We start from the raw sequence: 23,728 nt of genomic DNA on the forward strand, positions 1-23,728 counted from the left end.
TAGACAAACACAGGAACAATAAACTACAAATAGTAACTTAAATATCCATTATGGTTATAGAAGTTAAAGGTATATATATATGTGACATCAGGTTTCCCCAAAACACCACGCAAGCAGAAAGATAAAGGGAAAAGGGTGCAAAAATGAAATGTTCATAACTAAGGTATTGCATAAATAGATTAAATATAGCCTATGTTATGTAATATATTAGACTATAGAACTCCAATAATCAAATAGGAAAATATGCATGCCACACTGTTAAACGAAAAAAGTAGTTGGCAACAGTAGATCAAGTATGACTTCAAATTTGTAAATCACAAAGTATATGAGAGTTTTCTGTGTATTTTTCATAGAAAATAACCTAAAAATTTTAACAGTGTTTATCTCTGGATAGTAAGATTTTTGATTACCCTTATTTTCACTGTTCTTAATACTGTTCTTTCCTTAATGAAGATCCCCTCCCCCATCCTACATTTATAATCAGAAGATTAATAAAGTGATTTAAAAGTAAAAAATAAATTACTCTCTTGCTGTAGCCAGATAGCCTGTATTCTTGTTCTAATCCTGCCTGTGGAAACTTTAGGAAGTTAACTATACTGCTTAGACCATTCCCTTACTTGGAGAATAGAAATACTAATATTGATATGGGGCCTTTCAATTTTACAAGGCAGATGTGTGGATGGAATGAGGGAATGCATGGGAAAGGATTTTGTAAATTGCAAAATACTAGATGCATACAACAGTACAGATGGGGGTGGGCATTGGGATAAGGGGGAAAATGAAAGGGAAAGTGACTTTGCATGATTGAGATCAGAGTAAATGAGTGTGGCCAGTGGTAAAATTTAGAGACATCATTAGAACAATTTTCTTATAGGAACTGTAAACTTTTGTATTATGGAACTGGAAAAATTCCAGAGTGTTAGATTAAGACATTTTCACTCCTGCCCTCAAGTTATGCAGAGATGGCTTGTGGGCCTCCTTAAAAATTAGGCTAGGCCTCTGGCTGTTGTTTCTTTATGCAGAGGATTACGGGAAGAGAAAATATATTCCCTCACCTCCCACTCTGAGTTTATGTGAGTGGTGGATATGGGGTAGTGGTTGAACCAATAAATATTCTTATTTAATTCCTTAAGTAAAAACCAGTTTAAAAAAATCAAAGTAAAAACACAGCTAATTATAACAACTTCTTTCCAAATCCATAATATCCTCTGTATCCTCTTGATCAAGTCAGTTTCCCTTATTGACCTTCAGTGTTCTCATTTGTTAAATAAGGAGTGTCAACTAAATCATCCTGTGAGTCCCGTTAAGTAATAAGTTCTATGAATCTCAGTTACCAATGTTATATAGTGATGGTCTTCCCTTTCTACACATCTGTAAAATTGGAAATCAGGGCAAATGATCACCTTTCCAGTGACATAGACATTCCATTGGCTTCCCTGAGAAATCTTGCTCACTATTTGCTGGTTTGGCTGACACGTTATACTAAAATATCATGACTCAATTTTACCTTGGGAAAGTTATTGAAACTTTGTGAGCTTCAATTCCTTCATTTGTAATCTGGGAACAAAAAGAGTACCTACTTTGGAGGGTCCTTGTGGTGTTCCATAAGATACTCCACACAAAATGGTTCGGGCAGTTCCCGCACAAGGTATATGTACAGTCAAAATTAGACAGTATTGGGGCTTCCCTGGTGGCGCAGTGGTTGAGAATCTACCTGCCAATGCAGAGGATATGGGTTCGAGCCCTGGTCTGGGAAGATCCCACATGCCGCGGAGCATCTAGGCCCGTGAGCCACAATTACTGAGCCTGCGCGTCTCGAGCCTGTGCTCCGCAACAAGAGAGACCACGATGGTGAGAGGCCCGCGCACCGCGATGAAGAGTGGCCTGCGCTTGCCGCAACTAGAGAAAGCCCTCGCACAGGAATGAAGACCCAACACAGCCATAAATAAACAAATAAAATTGGGTAGTATCATTGACCTGACAAGTGTTGAGTTTTTTCCTAATTTTTTTAAAGCTTAGCACAAGTTGTGAGAAGACAGGCATTGAAAGATAAGAGTTTGACTCAGAGACCTCCTATTTCTTGATGTAAAACTCTCTTTGTGGAACCACATCCCACACAATCTAAAGAATGCCATGTTCTTCCATTAAACCTCAAGTGGCTGAAAAGGCTGATGTTCTTGAGCCTGCATTTGATTTTGTTGGGACGTACACAAGCTAAACTATACAAAGCCAAGCTACAACAACATAAAATAAACCCAAATTAATGTACTGTTTTTTTGCAAAAGGATAAATAGAACATTTTATTAATACTTTTTTTTTTACTGCAGCAAAATGATATTCCACATCTTTTCATTCAACACAACAGAAGCGATGATCACATTACATCACTTTGAGACGCAAAGCAAAAGATATTTTTATTATCTTAAGGTCAAGAATCGTTTGCATTTTTAAAACAAACTTTATGTTTTATATTTGCATTAGCAGGGCCTCCAGTCACTAGCACAATACAATGAACAGATCAAATATCCAGAATAGACAATTAAACACACCAATAGTATTTTAAGTTGAATTGGGAAATGCATCACTGTCATTTTAGAACATTATAAAGAGGTCTGATGTTAACTTTTTAAAGGAAAAAAATCATTCCAACCACCCAAACAGCTACCACAAGCAAAATGAAGATAATATACAGACAGGAAATTTTATTCATTGCACTTATTGCTCGGTACACAAATGTTACAATTCCTGTTGAGTTATATTAAGAAATGACAAGCAAAATGCCTCTGCCCCATCTAAAATTCTATGACTCTATGAAAGTAGAAATTGCAGTCCCCTAACCCAACATTAGGTGTATGCTATTTTTGGTTTTTTCTGAAGATTGTTTATTATGTATCTGTGTATGGATATGTATAAGATATACAGATATATAGATAGATATAATTTTCATATAATTTATTGTCCTATATATTTAAGACAAATATTTTAATGGGAATTTAAGTAATAAAATTGTCTACTTACAATATCTCTATTAAGTTTATCTTTTCATATTATATATAGCTCTGTGGCACACGTTTTATCTATATTTAATTACTAAGGAAGAAGGATATCTATATCATTTCTATTTCTTTTGTTGTTAATATTGCATTTTAAGGGCTATATCTCCATAGTAAATTTCTTATTAGATTCTTTATGGTGTATGCATCTTTTTTTTTTTCTAATGCCAGTTACAACCAGTACAAAGTTGTAATAAAAAATACATTGGAGTTTATTTATTTTTAACATTTTTTGCAAAAAAGTGATATGCTACATGAAAAGTCAGATTTTATTGAAGTGTGAAGTGTTTTATACTGTTAGATAAATGAATGGAAGAACATGAAGCATACCCCTCACTTTACAAGTTCCTTTTCACAGATATAAATGTTTGTGCCAAAGCATTTCATATAAAACACTGCAAGATATTCCTCTTGAGAATCAACAAAATATTCTACATTATGTAATAACAATAATTATTTAGTACACCTTGCTAGTTGCTAGCCCACAACATTCTTCTCTGCATGACAGATATCTCAACTCCATGATTTAAGTCAGTAAATGTCGCCAACATCTAATGCAGCCAACATGACAATTTCACTTTTTTTAGCAGGATTTCTGCACGATATCTTGCCCTACAGTGTAACAAATACATAAGTGCATTTTGCATGATCAAGTAGCTTTGGCTTCCTAACCTCTGTAGGATGGGATGTGCCAACTGTTTTAGTTGTGCTTTATTAAATGGTGATGAGTTTTTGCTCATATGAATCCAATGATTAACTACTTGCTTCTACAGTTTTGACCAGTCAACCTTTAAATCACAAATGCAAGAATGGATGACTTGAATGGAAATGATGGAATTTCACAACTTCTATAGATTGCACTTGGTGGCAACTTCATGAGCTTGTTTTGATTTCATTTTTACAGCAAGACTTGCCTGGCTGATATGTTTACATGTTTACACCACATTTTTAAAAAAATTTTTGTGCAATCACAATTAATTTAATCACAAACACTAAAAATAAATCCAGCAATTAGCTTTGTTATGAATAATCACCTCGGTCCTTGTAAGTGTATGAGTCTTGTACGTCTTCTTGTACAAATTCCTCTTTCTTTTCCCAATCATTAGGCCAACCTCCGTTGGCTTGTGTTGTGGCACCATAAGACTTGGTGGTACCATAATTTATATAATTTTGAGTAATGTCCCCTGTTTCTTCATCAAGCTCATCTTCATGGATAAATCCACATTTTTCTTCACTTGTTTCCTCAGGGTCTGCCCAGGGTTGCTTCTCCCCTGAGGCGAATATTGCATAAAATATAACTCCACCATAGTGGACTAGGGCAGCGATCAGGAAGACATACTGCCACTCTTCACGTGACTGCAGTGACAAAAAGTGGCAGTGTGAGAACAAACTCCCCATGTTTGAAAAGCCTAACATCTCTGAATGTTCCACCATCAAGCTTTTCATAAAATGCTATCTTCAGGGGAAACACCTGTTCTGATCACACAAAGCAAATAATGTGATAGAAATGCTCTATAATACTATGACTTTCATTCAAAAAATTAAAAAAAAATTTTAATCTAAAGTTCTGAAATAGAACTCCAAATATATCTAAGGTCTGCTAATTTTTAAAATATTCATAACCTATCTTTTAATTTCCATTGAGTTACATATTTTTTCTCCCACTTCTTTTATTTCTTTTTGGTAAACCATAATTTAGAAGCTCTACCTATAAAGACAAATAGCTGATAACAATATTCTTCCATCAGTTACTGCAGAGAAGTCTGAATTGATGTTTACAAATAAAGCTCAGAAGACTTCCACTTGTTTTTAATAATGAGCTAGGTTGTTGTTGTTTTGCCTCACCAGGGATATCAGAAATATTAAAAGGTGTTGAAAAGCATACATTTATTGGTTGAGGAAGAGGGTTCCCTCAGAGCTCTTAGAGATAAATTCTCTTCTGAACCTCAGTTATCTCCCCTACTCAGAGGTGTGGTGACTGGGTCACAAAGAGAATGCCAAAGAGAATATTTTAATGCTTTTCCCCAACCATGAGAGAGATATTCTACAAGTGAACATCTCTTTTGCTCTATCTTACCTTATTCTTTGTCATTGCACCAACAATAATAGGGCAAACCATTCCTGACAATGTGCCAACACCATTTGAAATGCCCATTAAGATACTGGCATATCTTGGAGCAATATCCAAGTGGTTAACGTTGAAACCTGAAATACACAGAGAAGATGTGGCTCAGAGAATCCTGAACTTCTAAGAAGTGGGTGACTATAGAGTATCCTCTACCACATTCACCACCCTCCTTAAAAGATACCAGGTTCATAGCATGTGCTTAATAACTACTTTTTGATAATTTAGCTCAGGGGTATAATGAGAATGAAAGGAGGTATGATTTGTTATCCAATACTTAATATGGGATAGTCACTCCACAGAGAGGAGGAGATATTCACTTAAAAAAAAAGAGTAAGGGTAAGCAGGGGAAAAGTGAGTAGTGAGTCATAACATATCCAAATAATAATTTCTAAATGTTTTATTATTTTTATTTTCTAGTGGAAATATGTTGAGTAAACCTTCTCAGCATTCAAAATGTTAAAGGGGAAAGTAGAATGTATAGACTTTTTATCACTAACAAAAATCAAAGTGTTACAAGTACGTATTTTTTTAAAAAGTATCTTACCAGAGATAGCAAATCCACTGAATCCCACTGCAAGTACCAAGAACGAGATTGCTACCCCTCTAGTATGAGAATAACCAACAACCAGAAGCAGCGTTGCTTCCATGCCAAAACCTTCAGAAACAGACACGTGAAAATATTTCAGAAATTTATGTAAATTCTTCTGATGAGTCAAAACTGTTAAAAATGATCACACATCAATACTTGACCTAGCAAACCACTTCAGGGAGTCTATCTTAAAAAATAATAATAACAGTAATAATTTATGCACAGAGGTTACTGAAGCCTTCTTTGTGTTTTAATAAAAACGTCAAAAACAACCTTAAGTTTCAATGGTGGGAAAGGTAAAGTTAGTCATGCAATTATTTAAAACTAGGAGTTATGAAAATTTGAAGATGGGAGAATGATTATGAATGAACAGCGAGGGTGCAAATTTAACAGCATATTTGATACGCATGGAAAAAGTTGACTCACGTCAGTTGGAACTTCATGAAATAAACACATGTTCTTAACACCATTTATGTACTTACCACCACAATTCATGATCTTTCTTACTGTAGTAGTTGAAAGAATTTGCTTGCTTCTTAGAAAATCTGCAATCTGCCCTCCAATAGGCACAATAATTGTCATTACTAAGTGTGGCACAGCAGATAGCATGCCAACCTGATGAAAAACCGAAAGGGGAGAAATATACGTGACCGTAAGTAATATGGGCAATTTAATAGTCTCATAAGCTCTTTATGGACAAGGAAGAAAAAAAATACTGTCTCTAAATGACCACTTACTTACTTAGTCCCAGAATAAGCAATAACTTCCACAGAATAAATGAGAAAAGCTAAGCAAATTTACTTTGATCCTTTTTTATCTTCTAGAAGATAATACTTTTTTTCTGAGTCAGTAAATTTTGAGTTTATGAGTAAACTATCCTGAATTTTATCAGAGAGTGATTCACATTTATGTATCCTTTTTATAGTCTTAAATATGTTTGCAAAATCTCATCATTAGCATGAGAGCGTGAGAGAAAGAGAGACAGACAGAGTCAGAGAGAAGAGAAATACATTAGACAAACCTTGAAGAGACTATTTTAAAATTCATTTTAATTTATAATAAGGCTAAAACCCTAATTCCATTTTAAATATATATCTCTTATGAGTTTTATATTTAGTTTCTAAAGATTAAGAGCCCAGAAAAATGCAAATCAATTCTCAGTTTTAGGCATTTCCTTGTCAAATACCAATACTTGGTCACATTGTCATAGAGCGGTATATAGTTTCTGTACTAATTTCATACTAAATGGCCCAATCTAAAGCCTAACCTGCCAGCATCAATTAAACACACGTTCTGATCAATAATTATATGTAAGACATTGTCCTCTGGACATCACGGGGGCAGAAATTATGAACAAAATACATGTTAATTGTATATTACCACATATATGGACTTAGTACATTTTGTATGTATAAAGACACAAGGAAGATTTTTACTAAGTATACTTTGAAGCGCAATTCCTGGAAAATGTTAAGTATTAGATACATGTTTATTATTTGTATAAACATGCCCTTCCGAACTAGATTACTGAAGGTTTGAGAAAAGATTCTATTTTATAATGCTGTATACTGTGGTGTCATGACCATTGACTTGGTATGGTTAGTAATTAAGATAGTAAAAGACTCTAAAATACCTTAAATATCCAAGCACTTTAATTCTCTCTTTCACTCCAGATGGAAAATTTTTAATATTATTATTCTCAGTGCATTGACGAAGAAACTGTGACTTAGAGGAGGGTTATGCCATTCTCAAGGGGTTGAGAAGTTTTATATATGAGTATAGGCTGAGACTCTGTGTGTGTGTGTGTGTGTATGAAAAAGCCATTGCACTTGTGGTTTTGTCTACAGGATACTCAATTTAACTAAGGTTGGTTAGAACCATTCTCCATGTAAATATTTTAGTTCACTTAAATTTTGTTGCACTTCTGAAAAATGGTCTTAATACCATTATTTACAGGTAAGAAAACTGAGGATGACAATTATTCAAGAGCAGGCCCAAGATTATGTTATGTATCAACAGTCTCTTGCAGAGCTTGGATTTGGGACCATGTCAGCCTGGCTCCAAAGCCCATGCTTTATTTCCTCAATCACCTCCTTTTCACATTTTTCAGGTTAAGTCAGTAATTTTTTTTAACCAGTATAATTAAAATCTTCAGGCCAATCTATGTGTGTAGAATTTATCCAAAATTTTAGTTAAAAATATGGTAAGTGAATCAGAGCAACATATCTGATTATATTTAGTTTTTGCAAGAGATCGTTGCTTTTACTCAGGCATTTTCAATTAATTGGAGCTACAAGGCCAGAATGACCACACAGTTTCATTAACATCAATTGGCTCCTTCACTCTCCCCGACGAGACCTGACTTTATTAATAGCCTCTCAGTGTCATATTTGTCCTAGATTGTGAAAATGGACTCACACCTCCAGCAGCCTTTGTTGAGAAGTATAACACCTCTCAGAGCTCCCAAAGGCTACCCTGCAATGTTTGATCAGCTCCAGAGAGAGGAGCCCTGTCTAAAGCAGTCATTCTTCTCAAGAATGGAGGAAACAGTTTCCTTAGAAACAGGGATTACAAAAGAGCTCTTAGAATAGAGACTCCTAAATTCAGGTTTTCTTCAGTTCCAGGCCTTAGATAGTCTTTCAAGTAGAGACATAATATGAATAGCGAGCCCAGCTGGACTTACGTAATGACATGAAGAGAAATAGCAAGTCCATGGCCAGTATAGACAAATAGGTTCAGCAAAGGGCTTGGCACAGAGATGGCATTGAACAAATACTTGTGAAATGCTTAAATGAATTACAGTTTACCTGAATTTGAATGGCATAGTAAAGGGAATTGAAACATAAATCAAAAGATATGGGCTTACACTTGATTCTGTCACTTATTGTTAGCTTGGCCTTAGGCAATTTAAATACCTTCCCTAGTCTCTGTTTCTCCGTCATTTCCATAGAAATGACAAAAGTTATCCAGCTGGTAGACCAAACAAGGTTGTTCATGAGTATGAAAGGACTTTGTAAATTTCATGTAAAGTAGTATTTTTATGTTCATTTTATCCTTCTAAAAATCTCAAAATGATTATATTTTCATAGCGACAAATAAATGTCTGTAGCATTGAGAATGCTGTGCTATAATTGGAAATGTATTATTTTTGTCTACACCACCAAGCTGTGAACTCTTGAGGAAAGGAACCACGTTTTTATTTCTGAATCTAACACATAAATCTTCACATATCATGTTCCACAAATGCTTGCTAAATGATTAAACTGGATAAATAACATACAAGAATGTTTTCAGATATTTTTGCTATCCTCAAATCTTTTAGCCAGACAGATTTCTGAGAGCATTGAAGAAGAGTTAGATTGATAATTATATAAATACAATTCTATTGTAATAAAAGAATTTTTGTTCACTGTTGTATTGTCTTTGACCTGAAACTTAAAGGGAATTATGTTTATTTACAGGGAAAAGGCTATATTGCTACCCACCTCAACCAGGATGTAAGCTCTCTGAGGGCAGAGAATAGGTCTGTTTTGTCTGTGCTCTCAGCAACAAAGAGCCATTTCTATCAGGCACTAGATTGTAGTAGGCACTCAAACACCTTACTTAGTCTTTGTTTATTAGAAGTTATTTGTTGAATAAATGAATAACTCATGAAATTTAGAAGATAAAATCTTGGCAAAGGAACTTAATGGTCACTTAAGTAAAAAAATAATGCTCTAGTTAAAGAAGGATAATTTTTACATACCTTGCTGATTTCAAATCCAAAGACTTCCTCAAAATATGCTGGCTGACTAATAAGCAATAAATAAAAAGTCCAGCTTCTGCAGAAGTTTGCAACAATTATTGCATAGACTGGCATAGATGTAAAAAATTTCCTCCATGGAGTCCTGAATTTCTGAAATCCCAAAAAGAAAGCCATTCTGACCATTATAAATATTTTCTAACTTAAATGGGAATAATAGATACTTCGCATTTTTAGGATATGTACGTTGGGGCATGAGTAGGAGGTAGGCAGGAGGTAGTGAATCATTAATTGCAACAGTCCAGTCAACCTTAGCTGCATGAATAATTGTTGAAAGAAGAGAAAAGGATATCAGTCTCTCCTTCTGATTAAATTGATTTGGTTTTAGAAATATACAAGATTCTATATTTATAGAAAAGTAATTCCAAAAGCAGAGATCCTAGTTTCCAAGATCTTTGTTTTGTTTTGGCAGTGATAGATCAGGTCTCAGCTAAAACTCACTGCCAAATCAGTGACCTTGTTGGTATCTGACATATTTTATTTAAAATGTTGAAAATTCAATGTATCAATAGTTAGGAGGAGAAAAATAAGAAGAATTAAGAGTGCAATATCCTAGGCCCTATCAAAAGTCAATGATAACACTACCTAACTACAAATTCTCTTGATAGCCAGTGCATATCAGTATGAGCTCTGTGACACTGGAGTGCAAGATTCGGTAAAACTCACATGGTATACATCTGGGTTAAAGCATGTGGCCACCCAGCACACCATGGATACATCATAACTAGTTATTTATGATATTCAAGACATTCAAAATTAACTTAAATATGATTGGCTTTGCTTATGACACTCAAAAAATTACACCTAGTATACTTAAAGATCCTGTGTATGCCCAAATATAAAACAAGTATCTTTCCCCAAGACTAATATTTTTAGACCTTAACATATCTCTCACAGTTCCAAACACTTTCTCAATTCTTTATTTTGAGCACTGAAATACTGTTTGGTGAAGAAACAATAGCCTACTCTAACTGTGTTTAATGCTAGCTTTGGATTATTAACCTGACCAAATTAGTAAAAGAGGTGGCATACATATTTTACACAGATTTAGTAATTATTCCTGGATGTAGAACCTCATAATTGCTAGTATTAATTGTGAATCTAATGAAACTTCTTACAGATCACTTTAAAGCAATATAGTAGGAAGATATAATGTGGTGCTCACAAGGAACAAATCAAAACACAAAAACCTGTCCTAATAATAAACAGTGAGTATTGTGGCTTTAGATAAAAGTTCTAGTGACACCAACATAGATAGATTCAAAAAGTGCAGAGTTAAAATAATTTTTTCTGATGTGTCTGGAAAAGTGGTGCTAGATGAATCTGCTTATTTCAAAGATGGCCAAATGCAGGAATGTCTATTATAGCATTATAGTTGAATAAGTAATAACTTCAGAACATTATAAGAAAATATTTTTTTCCTGCTGAGAAGGTGTTGTTTTTAATTCATACCAGGATCATCTCTATTAAGTACTTTTTCTTCAGGCTGCAAAACATTTCAACAAATATAAGAGAAAAGTGTCTAATCATATATCTTAAAAAATTGTTGGTAGCTGTAGGAGGGCTTATGGTATTCTGATAACATTCTATTTACTGAACTGCTGTTTGCTTCACAGGTGTGTTTAGTTTATAAAAAATAAGCAAGCTATTTGCGTACGATTTGTGCGCTTTTCTGTATATATTTATATTTAATTATCTTGTAAAGAAAAAAATAGAGATTTAAAAGACATTAGAGTCAACTGCAATATGTGATCCTTAATTGGATCCAGACTCAAAACAAATGGCTACAAAAGACATGAATATTGACTAGGTATTAGGATTTGAATCGGGTATCAGAAACTTGAAAATGATCTAGTTATTAGATAATGTTAGAGAATTATTTTCAGTTGTGTTAGGTATGATGATAGTACTTAGTCTGTGAAGGAGAATATTCTTATTTTTCTAGAGATGCATGTATTTTGGGGTAAAGAGTTATGATATGTCATTTACTTTAAAATCGTTCAGCAAAAAGAAAAGCGAAATAAATAAGGCAAGATGTTAAAAACTTGTTTCTATACAGTGGATATATGGATGTTCCTGTTACTTATTCTTTCAATTGTTATTGAAATTGATCACAAAAAGCTCAAAATAACTAAAGTACAAGTCCTATTCCCACTTGATCTCATTTTTAAATTTACTTCAGGAAAGTAAAAAACATCAGAAGTAAAATATTGTGTCTAGAAACACAGTAAGGTCTAGAAAATGGGGAGTTTGAGCTTATCTATACTGTTTTATCAATCTACCAATTATTCCTTTTTGGCTCATTTCCAGAAATTGGTTTTCTATTAGACTAAATTTCTTATTGTTTTAAAAAATTTATGCCTGACCTGGACACACAACCTCTTGAGAACTGGTAAATAAAAGAAGTATATTTGATCACTAAAGATATGGGCCAATCAGACTATTTTTGACTAGAAACTGAAGCAAAGTACTGAACTCACCATAGATTAGTCTATGTTTAGATTCCATTCAGAGCAACTGGAGCTGGTGGGCACCAGAGCTTACTGCCAACATCCACACCACCCCGCACATCACCACTTGCTTCTTGAGTAGCTACCATTAGAAAGAAATGACCAGTCTCTTTACAGAAAGAAAGAGGAGGGGCACGTTCTAATGCCACTCTATTTAGCTAATGGAACAATTATAATTTAAGATTTTTTTTAAGTACTGGTTTGACTTCTGAATGATATCCAATATGGCATTTTTCTTATTCATTAAAGGCCAAGATACCCTCAGCAACAATGGGTGACAGACCTTTTTTTTTACCTAGGATGAGATGTCAAAGACAGGCCTTCCCTAATAAATGAAGTAGAGAATCAAAGCTGAAATAAAATAGAGTTGAAATTGGAGAGAAGCCTTTAAAAGAAAGAGGAGAAGCATAATGCATGAAGGGCATTGGTTCCTCAGCCAATGTAACTTCCTCAGCCAGAGTAACTTCCAACTCTTAGCATAAAGAAATTGAGCTACTGATTAGGTGCTGAATTACTGAACCTGTCTAAATACATTACTTTGGCTTAACAGTTTTCTTTTCTTTTCTTTTTTGTAGCATCAGATGGCTATTCATGAATTACTATTTATGATGTATTAATATGTGTGCTAAAATATTTACTTATTGATATACAACTGCATTTCTCTCTACATCAGCAAATCCTGCCCAAGAAGCTAAATCATAATCAGAAAAAGGCTTCACAACATTATCTTTATAATACTTGATCTTCATACAGTAGTCCTAAAAAATTGGTAACATTTTATCAATAAAAAGGTTATATTATATTAAGAATACTATTCAGGTTAGCTACCTATGGTTGGCATGCTAATGCTTACTAATGCTTACTAAATCACATAGAAATACACATGTATAAAACTTAGATTTAGAATATTCAATGAACAAAATTAGCCCTTTTCATGACTGTGTTACGTGATTTGACATTTCCTATAATCTAAATTTAACAAATATTGGTTGAATTTGTTTCAATTATGAGCTATGTTGACCTGTTTTTAAAAACTTGCTGAGGTTTACAGTCATAGCTATAATTCAGTTGAAATTTGAAGATGCATAAGAAAAGATAAGGAAAAGAAAATAAATCATAGATGGAGGAAGTAGCAATAATTTCTAAATCAGGGAATATGCATGGAGTAAAGAAAACAATCATGATTGATACCAAATTAGTTTTGTTGAATAGGGACTCATAAAATAATCTTGTTGGTCGAAGGGAGGTGAGATGGAGAACAAGAATAGGAATATACACCATAATAAAGTTCTTACTTCCATTGCACCTAAAAGATTTGCACTCTCTCCAATGCTTTCTTCTATGTACCTACGTTCTTCATCTGTAATAGTAGGATGCTTTGCAGGACTCTCATAAGACACCAAAAGCCAAAACATGTACCAGATCATTCCAAAGCTTCCTGAAAGCAAAAGTTCAAAAGGAAAAGCCATCATAAATACTTCCATTTAACAGTCATTTACTGGAATAAAACTACAATAATCTTGTGATATTCCATAGAATATGAATTCAAGCTTATGTTTCTCCAAATGAATCTAGCCATCTTTGCTTGTCTTTTGCCACCAGACTTCAAGCATCCTGAAGATTGGTCCTGTAGTTTTATCTCTTTGTCACTATTAAATAATGTGATACACAGGAAATTCACAATGAACAATTATTGAATGGTGTAGTTTGGAACATGTTCATACAACCAACAAAGATTTACTGAGAAGCTACTCTTCCAGGCACTCTGCTGAGTGAGAGAAATATGATAAACAAGACAAAAGTCCTGTCCTCAAAAAATTTCTCTAGGAGTGAATCCTTTTATTTTTGTCTGTCTTTAATATGTGCCAGTGGTCTGCATTTCCAGGGAAAAGAAATGCTTGTTTCCCTCTCCTGTTAGCCCTTCCAGATCTAGTAAACAGACTATTAAATAAAATCTAGAAGAATATTTTAGCCTGAATAACTATTATACATGAAAAATGGGCTTCTGTAATTAATGTGATAACATTCAGCAGTTTATGTGACTGTATACCACAGCACATACTATTGCCTATTGATCATTGTTTGGGCAGATGAAAGTTATGAATTCCAATATAATAAATATACTACTGCAAGTTCTTTTTCATCCCTTTATATAGCACTCTCACCATTAAAATATACCCTTATTGTGCAATATAAATCTGAAGCATTAATAATAGAAAACTTTCACATAATTTATTCTGGTTTCCCAGCAACTGGCCATTTCATTTCTGCCTCATGCTGTTCTATTTCCCCCCTGGGTAACAAAATAAATGCCCCTGACCTCTATAATACTGTTTTGGGGTTTTTTTTTGACTGTTCAATCTCCAAGTGTTCCTGAATACCATAACTTCTGATGTGCTGTGCCCTTTTAATTACTGAACATGGCAGCAAACACTATTTGGAATCAGATGGTGTATGAAAATTTGGTATAGTGTAGCAGTTATGGAGTATGGCTCTTCCCAGATGAGAATCCTGGCTGTGTCACTCATTAGCTCCATCTTCTAATCAGTAACTAAATCCCTGAAAATCTCTGCTATGAAATAATTCCTTTTTTTTATAAGATTGTTGCAAACAGAAGTTAAAGGAGGTAATACATAAAACAACTAGCACAGAGGATGGCACAAAATAAGCACTCAATAAATGAGAACTCTTGTAATTTAGTAATAATTATCATTTCCACTAACTGAATACATCTAAAATGCCAGACACTCTGCTAATTGCTATATATGCATTATATTTTTTTAACTTAAGCTGCCATATGGGTCTTATCTCATTAATTTTTAAAATATGAATATTGAATGTGTGGCTCAAAGACCAAATTTTTGTTACACACAGCAAGTAAACAAGTACAATTATATGACATTTTCAGATTGATATTTAAACTTTGTAGCATTCAATGATAAATATTGAGATATAACTTGAAATAATGAGGTTGGTTGTCATGAGTCCTCTGTGGAAATTAATATTCTTACTCTAAAGTCACATCACATCTTCAATTAAGTAATGGACTAAGGCACAAATCAGAGAATTTAATGGATGGCAATACCAACTTGTAATATATACCCTATAAGTAAGTGCTTTAAACCTCTTTGAATTATGGGCTTTTAAAAAAATCAAACAAAAGGTATGGATTAAAATCTGATAAAAAGATCTCCCTAGAACACAAAAATATGTACAAGTACATGTATGGCTTACCATTTAGGGCATTCATGAATCCAAAACCCAACCACGGCTTTTTTTTTTTTAACATCTTTATTGGAGTATAATTGCTTTACAATGTTGTGTTCGTTTCTGCTGTATAACAAAGTGAATCAGCTATATGTATACATACATCCCCATACCCCCTCCCTCTTGAGTCTCCCTCCCACCCTCCCTATCCCACCCCTCTAGGTGGTCACAAAGCACCGAGCTGATGTCCCTGTGCTATGCAGTTGCTTCCCGAAGTGAGAGAGTAGCACTGACACATATACACTACCAAATGTAAAATAGATAGCTAGTGGGAACCAACCATGGCTTTTGAACCAGGATAAGAGACCCTACCATAAAGTACATTTAACAACATTCTGCAAATACAAGAACTTGCTTTAATGAGAACATTTCAAAATTAGAATGGATCATAGCAAATTTGGAAGCAGCCAGGTCCTGTTCTGCTCACCATGACTTCATTAATCTTTCAGATTCTTCTGCCCATGTTCAAAAATGGTATTAATCAGTGACAACATCAGTTGGAATCTAGATCTCTTATATTTCTTCTTTCCTTTTTATTAAAAAAGAATCTCTTAGAGAGACACTACAGGGATACTTTCAAGTACTATGCTTCCAGGTTCTGGTTAGAAAGTGAACAGAAGGGGAGTTTGGACTTTGGGTTTTGTGTCAGTTTTTTCCACTTAATCTTCTTTAATTCTGGGGAAATATGGACTAAAATGTGCTGCTGCTGCAGCTGACTGCTAATAGTTCATCACAAAACTGAATTTTTGCATTAGCGCTAATATCACCTTTCAGCTTTCTACCCCTATTGAGTCTTGAGGAAGCAGGATTAGGGAAATGACCAAAAAAGCAGTAGCCGAAAAAGAGAAGTGGGTGCTGCCCAGCTTCTTCCTCTTAATCAGCTTTGAATCAAGAGCTAATTTAATTATTTCATAATCAAGGACAACACATACCATACATTACAAAGTTTCCATCAGCAATGTGGTTGCTTTGAAAAACAAAAAATAACAGTGTAGAGAAAATCACAGAGATAAAACATTTTCCTTGATCTTCTCAGAATAAAAGGAAAGGAATCTTAATGAAAAAATAATAATTAGCAAACACAATATAGTCACTGATCTATCTTACTGTTTTAGTTTATGCACATTTCTTTTAACTCTATTGTATAGAAATGCAACATACCATAGACATAGAATACTGAAGACCAGCCAGTATACTGTACAAGAATGCCAGCTAAAGGCATTGCAATCACAGCTCCAGCATAGGAACCTAAAGTAGAAGAGAAAATGGGAGGAAGGTAAGTGAAATCAATAAAATTCTTGACTTCATTTCATGTTTCTTGGTTGGATCACACAAACACACCCTTGCACACTTGGGTGTGTGTGCACTCACACCCATGCACATCCAAACACATACATATGTCTATGTACTTAGCCTTAGGAGTACAAGACTACACAAGTGAATATTACCTACTTACCCAAGTCAGATATATAAAAACAATACAATACTATAATTTAAAAAAACATTTAAAAGACTATAATAAAAATTATTCATGAGTATATTTGAAAACCAGATGAAATGAACAAACTACTATAAAATACAAAATGTAAGAAGGAATAGAGGATTTGAGGAGACCAATAATAATTACAGAAATTGAAATGGTGGGTCAAAAACCTTTCCTCACGTATACATACAGACACACCACAAATGGTTTTACAGGTGAGCTTTACCAACTTCCAACTCTTATCAAAGTTGTTCCTAAGCTTTTGCCGGCCATAACTATATCTGCACATAATACTCACCACAAAAGGAGGTGGTTGCCAGTCTACTCCTCTCTAGAGGAGGGGCCCATTTGCTCCATATCCCATGACATGCTGGGTAGGTGACGCCCTATGATGGGAGAAGATATCCATCACCATTTAGGATGCAGGATCATTGGAAAATAAGTACATTCACTTCTCTGATGCAATGCTGTTTCCTTAGAATGGGTGCAAGGTCTTAGGGAAAGCTGCCACTCATGGGCCTTTCTTTGCTCATTCCATGAAATTCCATTTTAAAAACTTTCAGCCCAGACCAGGTAAGACATGGCCTCTTTTTTAGTCAACTGTTCAGATTCTTCCCACCCTTCAAGACTTCCTGCTACCTCAAGTTTCTTCTGATTAAGGCCAAAGAAAAGATCCTCTATTACTCAGTTCATCTGCAATTCTGAACAGTTAGAGTAATTTGAGACACATTTTTGTGAGGCGTTAAACTCAGTTATTCCTAACTATAAGGAATCCCTACAGAGGATGGTGACGCTTAGATCCTTGAAGGTCATACTTCCTGAAATTAGTGTCTAGAACTTAAAACCTTAAAAATATTCTTTTTCTGTTATCTTGATCCTATCATTTCTTTTTTCTTTATGGAGAGACAGGAAATTGTTTTCAGTGCCTTAACACTTTATCTGGCTTGTCTACTCCCACCATACTTCATGGAAAGAGAAGGGGCAACAGGTACGCCATTCTCAAGTTTTTAAATGATGTTCTTTCAAAGGCTACAGGCTGATGGAGCAAAAGTCAATCATTAGAGTTAGACGCCAAAAGTATACATTCAATGAAATGTTTTAGTGAAAACTCAGATCGTGATTTAAAGCCAACAGGGACTTGTTATAAAACTCTCCAAAGGTATTAATTCAAGGTTATCACCAGCAGAGGATGGACTCAAAATTTTTATCACAGCACATTAACAAAAGTGCCTGTTGTTTTTTTTTTTAAGTCAAATAGTCACTAGACATTTCTTTAACACCACTAAATTCTAGAGAAGTGGGGTAAGCTGTCACAGTTGTAGTTTGTCATCATTTAAAGACATCTGATTTCTAATTTTCCAATTTTTTTAGCACTCTGTAGACACAACCTAATAAAATATATTTATTTGTAGATCAAAACAAAGATAATCTTCTGATTCTTACTAGCATGCCAACCTTAAAATGATGTCATCCTGTAGTTGCATACCTCAACAAGTCCCTGCAGTATCCTAACAAAGATGACACACCCATAATGCACTCTGGCTGCTGATGGGATTAGCATATTCAGGGTAGAGGTAAGAAGTATGGCAGCTCCAAAAACCCTGAAAAATAAAAGGAATTAATAGATCTACATTTCTCAGATCAAGGTTAATTGCAAGCAATTTTAAGGTAGACTGTTTTATTCTAAAAGAATAAGAATGTTCTGAACTTGATTGGCTAGCCACTGCAAATAGATACTTGGACTACCTTGCATTGCTATATCATTTGAAGCACAAGAAATAAAAGAAGGACCCAATAAATCTGGTTATACTTAATTTTTTCACTTTCTTCACAGACCTAATTACAAATTGCAAATAGATAATTAATCATTGTGTATGTTTTTGGTCTATATATCAGTCTACAATGTAAGGTGCTTAAGGGCAAGAGCTTGTTTTTTAGATACACTTTTGTATCTCTAATGCATAGCACAGTGCCTGATACATAGTAGATACTCACTGAAGAGTTGTTGAAGAAATAATAAATGCCTAAATGGAATTGTAACTCATGTGATACCATGAAGTATGGTAAATATGATTCCATTCATAAAATTTTATGAAACAAATCTCATGATCAGCTCCCTCAGGACATGTTTATAATAGAAATCATGATCACTTAATATATCTATCTCAGGTTTGTCTGTCTTTTTGTGTAGATGGGTAGGTGGTGGGATTCTGTCTGAGGCACACCTGCCCTTGCATACATATAAACAACAATTCAAAATTGCTAACACTTTTATCCATCTGCAAGTAAAAATTCCATTCCATCATCAACCGAAAAATCTTCCATAATGCTAATACCAAGCAAGAAAAACATCCCCTTAACTGGGCAAATTTAGAAATATTTTCTGGCAAAGAAATTTGGGGACACATTATATCTAATGAGCTAAGCTGTGTGTTCTGTGCAAGTTTTTTCAAGTCAAACTTTGAGCCTTGGATTCAGTCAAGATTGGTTGCCTCATAGAAGCTCTCATTTTTCCAAGGGCTCATTGAAATGTAACTGTTAAAGACATGAGTTTCTGAAAGGGGTCTTGATCATTATTAATTTGCTCCTGAAATTTGAGAAATGGCTTTATGAAGGGCTGAAGTGGATCAGCTCTTTTTCTATGAATCATAGACTGGGCCAAATACATTTATTTACTTGATGTAGCCTAATATGTACCTGTCCTCAATGGCTTCTCTTCAGAGGTAACTAGTCACTCAGGAGGTGAATATTCTGTTCCATTCTTCCTCTGTGCTGTTTGCTAAATAGGTATCTTTGAGTTTGAGTCAAAGAATAACTTATTTCCTAAATGTTGAGCACAAAATAGAAACTTTCTATTCCTAGAAATGATTATTCTCATTAAAATGCCACACATGCAGTGATATTAAACTTCTGCCAAATATGGATTTATTTTTTAGAAAATAAATGCAAAAATCCCATAACCTGTCTTTATAAAATAAAAATCCAAAATTGTTATTTAAATTGATTTAAAATGTATTTTCATGCTTGATTACTTTCAAGTTAAAGGAATTTTCACCTCTTTTAAGACTGAAATACACATGTTCTTGTGTGCAAACCCCAGAACACTTTGGAGGTTTCCTTTAGGGCTGAGAGGAACTAGATAGAAGGAAATGTATGTAGCAAGTTTCCTGGACATAGTGGTAAATGGTACCTGATCCCAAAGCCCAATGAGGAAAACATATTTTCCCCCTGTTCTGGGAGTTTGAATGTTGAACATGTACAACAGAGAGGATGAAGGCAGAAAGTGCAGATGACACAGGAGTTCTGGGCATATGGGTAGGCTGTCTTGATACTGAAAAACCAGTGTTGAGAGTATCTTTCTGTAGATCCATCCCATTTTGCTTATTATGCTTGATAATAATGAGACTGGGGCTGCTTAAGACATCAAGGATAAAGAGAACCAGAGCTACATGGTGCTAAAGGATTTTCAAAATTGTCTATATGAGTTATGCATCCACCCCATTCAGCCCTTTGGAAGAATTCCTTCAAACCGTCATCTATGAACCAGCTGCATTAGAATTCCCTGGAGTGCTATTAAAAATGCAGATTTCTCACTCCAGACTTTCCAAACCAGAATGTGCTAGGAGTGAAGCCTGGAAATCTGTTCTAATAAGTAGTCCAGGTGCTAATTTTGCATGCTAAGTTTTACAAAAAAAATAAAAACAACAAAAAAAACACTGTACTTTTTAAAATCCAGGTTTATCTAACATGTGTCTTTTCTAATACTGTACTTATTTTGAAAGAATGATGCATGATGTTTATTTTCTATGAATATAGCTTTTAATCATCAGTTTCTTTCTCCCTATTTGAAAGAGTTTAAAATACTGCTATCTCTAGATAAACTAGAGAGAGATGAATTTTATCCATTCTTTAGCTCAAGGTTTCTCAACCTCCACACATTGATATTTTAGGATGGTTAATTCTTTGCTGTGGGATGTAGTCCTGTGCATTGTATCATGTTAACAGCACCCCTGACCTTTATGCACTATATGCCGGTAGCGCATGCCTCCAAGTTGTGACAACCAAAAATGTCTCCAGCAATTGCAAAATATCCCTTGGGGGATAAAATCACCTGCTAGTAGAGCTGAATCAATTATGAACTATTTGTTACTCAACTCATACTATAGTCAGAGCTAAATTTAATAAGTGCTTATTTAACTTGCTAGACAGGACACGAACATTTCACATGCCATAAAACCCACAACCATCTAACAACCTAATGACATGGGCATTATTAATACACCCATCTTATAGATGAAGAAACTAAACCTGAGATAAGTGAAATCACTTGCCCAAGTTGTTAACCAGTTCTAGGTAGAGGAGCCTTGTTTCAAATCTAGTCTGATTCCAAAGTCAGTGGGTTTTGCCACTGGGATTTATACCTAATTATGCACATAATATGTAGTTAGTAATGTGTTTCAGTATTCTAACCATAAATTTAAATAATCATCTTCACAAAGCTACTTGAAATCACACTACTATTCCTGAGATAAAATGTCAATAGATCACTTTAGATGTTTATTTTCCACTCTTACCCTGAATATAGTTTCCAATTATATAATCTGTGACATTTCTAAATGCTTCCTACTATTAACTTTCTTAATCTGTTTAACAATCCATTTTCATTATTAGTGGCCGTTGCATCATAAAAATGGATTGACTGGGCTTCCCTGGTGGCGCAGTGGTTGAGAATCTGCCTGCCAATGCAGGGGATACGGGTTCGAGCCCTGGTCTGGGAAGATCCCACATGCCACGGAGCAACTAGGCCCATGAGTCACAACTACTGAGCCTGCGCGTCTGGAGCCCGTGCTCCGCAAAAAAAGAGGCCGCGATAGTAAGAGGCCCGCGCACCGCGATGAAGAGTGGCCCCTGCTCACCGCAACTAGAGAAAGCCCTCGCACAGAAACGAAGACCCAACACAGCCATAAATAAATAAATGAATGCATAAATAAATAAATAAATAAATAAATGGATTGACTTTTTTTCTAACTATTTAAGAATACAATCCATCGAAATTTTCAGAACCTAGTCTTCTTTTCTAATTTCATGAAAATGATATCCAAATCAACAGCCAAGTTATTAAAATTATGGTTATCAAAATTCTTGGCCAATATGGGAAGACTTTATACTTTTTCTTGATGTACTACATACAGCCCAAACTGAAGCAGCCACTTCATTCAACACTCATTTATGCATTCACACTCCAAACCTCTGTGAGACTATATTTAAGGTACTGTGTGGAGGAGAAGGGAGCTACAATTTACAGAGCACTTACTATACTTTCTCCACCTACATTAATTCACTTAATCCTCACAACAACTCTCTGAGTTACACTTTCTTTTCATTTTATAAATCAGAGAATAGAGACAGACTGTGTAAGAAAAAAGCAAGCAATAGAGCTGATATTTGAATGCAGAACTGTCAGATACGGAAATCTGTAAATGTGCGCTCTTTCATCTACATGATGCAACTAGGCAGCTAGAAAAAGGCAAGGACGCCCTTGGTGTAATAGAAAAAAAAAGAAAGACAAGTGGCCAAGAGACAACATATGCCAAAGGCCAAAACAAGAGTACAAATGGAAAGCAAAGGAGAGAAAAGTCCATTCCGGCTGGGGTGACGAGGAAACAAGTCCATCAGGAGGAAACTTTAAAGTTGGGCTTTGGAAGATTAATCTAAAAATGAATGAAGAAATTCCAAAGAGGAAATGGATCAGCAAAGTTTTGAAACATAGAAGAGATTAAATTACATACCAAAAACTCGGGCAGTATTGGAAATGGCTGGACACAGTAGTACACGTGAGTAGAAGTAAGAACGTCACGAGTGAGGTGATGAAAAGGGAAGTTGTGAAGAGGGTTTGATGAAATGTAGATAGGATAAGGAAGGCAAGAGAAGAGACCATAAATCCATGACATCTTGGAGATGATGGAGTTTAGGGTGATCATAGAGGGAAATCAATTATGCCCCTAAAGTCAAGTAAGTATGAAGCTTACTGAAATTGAGAAGAGAGGAAACTATGAAGTCAGGGAGACAGAAGGTGACCAGCATGCGTGTAAGTTCAAGTAAGATGAAGGCTTGCAGGGGAGTAAAGGGGCCAAGGTCAATAAAGTTGGTAAAGAAAAAGAAGATGACATAAATATTGTACAGAAATTTTTGTAAAACTTTAGCTTTATTGCTTAATAACTATGTGACTGGAAAGTTACTTAATCTCTCTAGGCTTCTGATTCCTTGTCTATAAAAAGGGCAGTGCTGTGTAATGGTCTAGAGCATGGTTACTAGGCCAGACATCTGGGATTCAAAGCCCATTTCTGTTACTTATTAGTTGAGTGATCTTCAACAGTTTATTTTACTATCTATGCTTCATTCCTCATCTACAAAACATGGATATTTACAGAACCTATGAGTTATTACAAATTAAGCACCCAGAAGAATGTCTGGCATATCCTAATCATTTAAGAGGTATTAGTTGTTCAATGATTATATTAATCTATTATATTTCATAGGATTGCTGTGAGGCTAAATGAAATAATATACCTAAAAGGCTTAGTCTGGTGCCTGGCACATAAAAATAAATCCATAAATGTGAGTCAGTCAAGTAGAAATAATCATAGCCAATGGTGTTATGCTAGTGTGTGCCAGACACTATTCTAAATTCTCATTTTAATCTAACAACTATATTAGAGGGCCACCACTACTATTCTTATTTCACAGATAAAATAACCAAGTCCCAGTGAGTTAAATACGTTGCTAAGGTCACATAGACATTAAGTGGGGAACTATGATTTGTAATGCCTCAGTCTGATTGTAGATCCTAGGTATTTAACCACTAAGCTCTATTGCACTTTAATAGGGTCAGAACT

At 34.8% G+C, this 23,728-nt stretch overlaps 1 protein-coding gene across 1 annotated transcript in view; it reads right to left on the reverse strand.

Moving 5' to 3' along the window:
* Positions 1–4,073: 4,073 nt before the first annotated feature.
* The window catches only part of SLC17A6 (solute carrier family 17 member 6), a gene marked incomplete at both ends in the record, with an annotated part of 35,888 nt that continues 16,233 nt past the window's right edge, over positions 4,074–23,728 (reverse strand). Inside the window, 9 exons of the mRNA XM_079929356.1 lie at positions 4,074–4,409; positions 5,131–5,258; positions 5,726–5,836; positions 6,253–6,385; positions 9,516–9,665; positions 13,378–13,520; positions 16,511–16,597; positions 17,131–17,218; positions 18,319–18,433. Of these exons, the coding sequence (XP_079785482.1) occupies positions 4,074–4,409; positions 5,131–5,258; positions 5,726–5,836; positions 6,253–6,385; positions 9,516–9,665; positions 13,378–13,520; positions 16,511–16,597; positions 17,131–17,218; positions 18,319–18,433 (1,291 nt within the window). The remainder of the gene's footprint in view (positions 4,410–5,130; positions 5,259–5,725; positions 5,837–6,252; positions 6,386–9,515; positions 9,666–13,377; positions 13,521–16,510; positions 16,598–17,130; positions 17,219–18,318; positions 18,434–23,728) is intronic.

Source organism: Stenella coeruleoalba, assembly GCF_951394435.1.
Source record: "Stenella coeruleoalba genome assembly, chromosome: 8".
NCBI classification, from domain to species: Eukaryota; Metazoa; Chordata; class Mammalia; order Artiodactyla; family Delphinidae; genus Stenella; species Stenella coeruleoalba.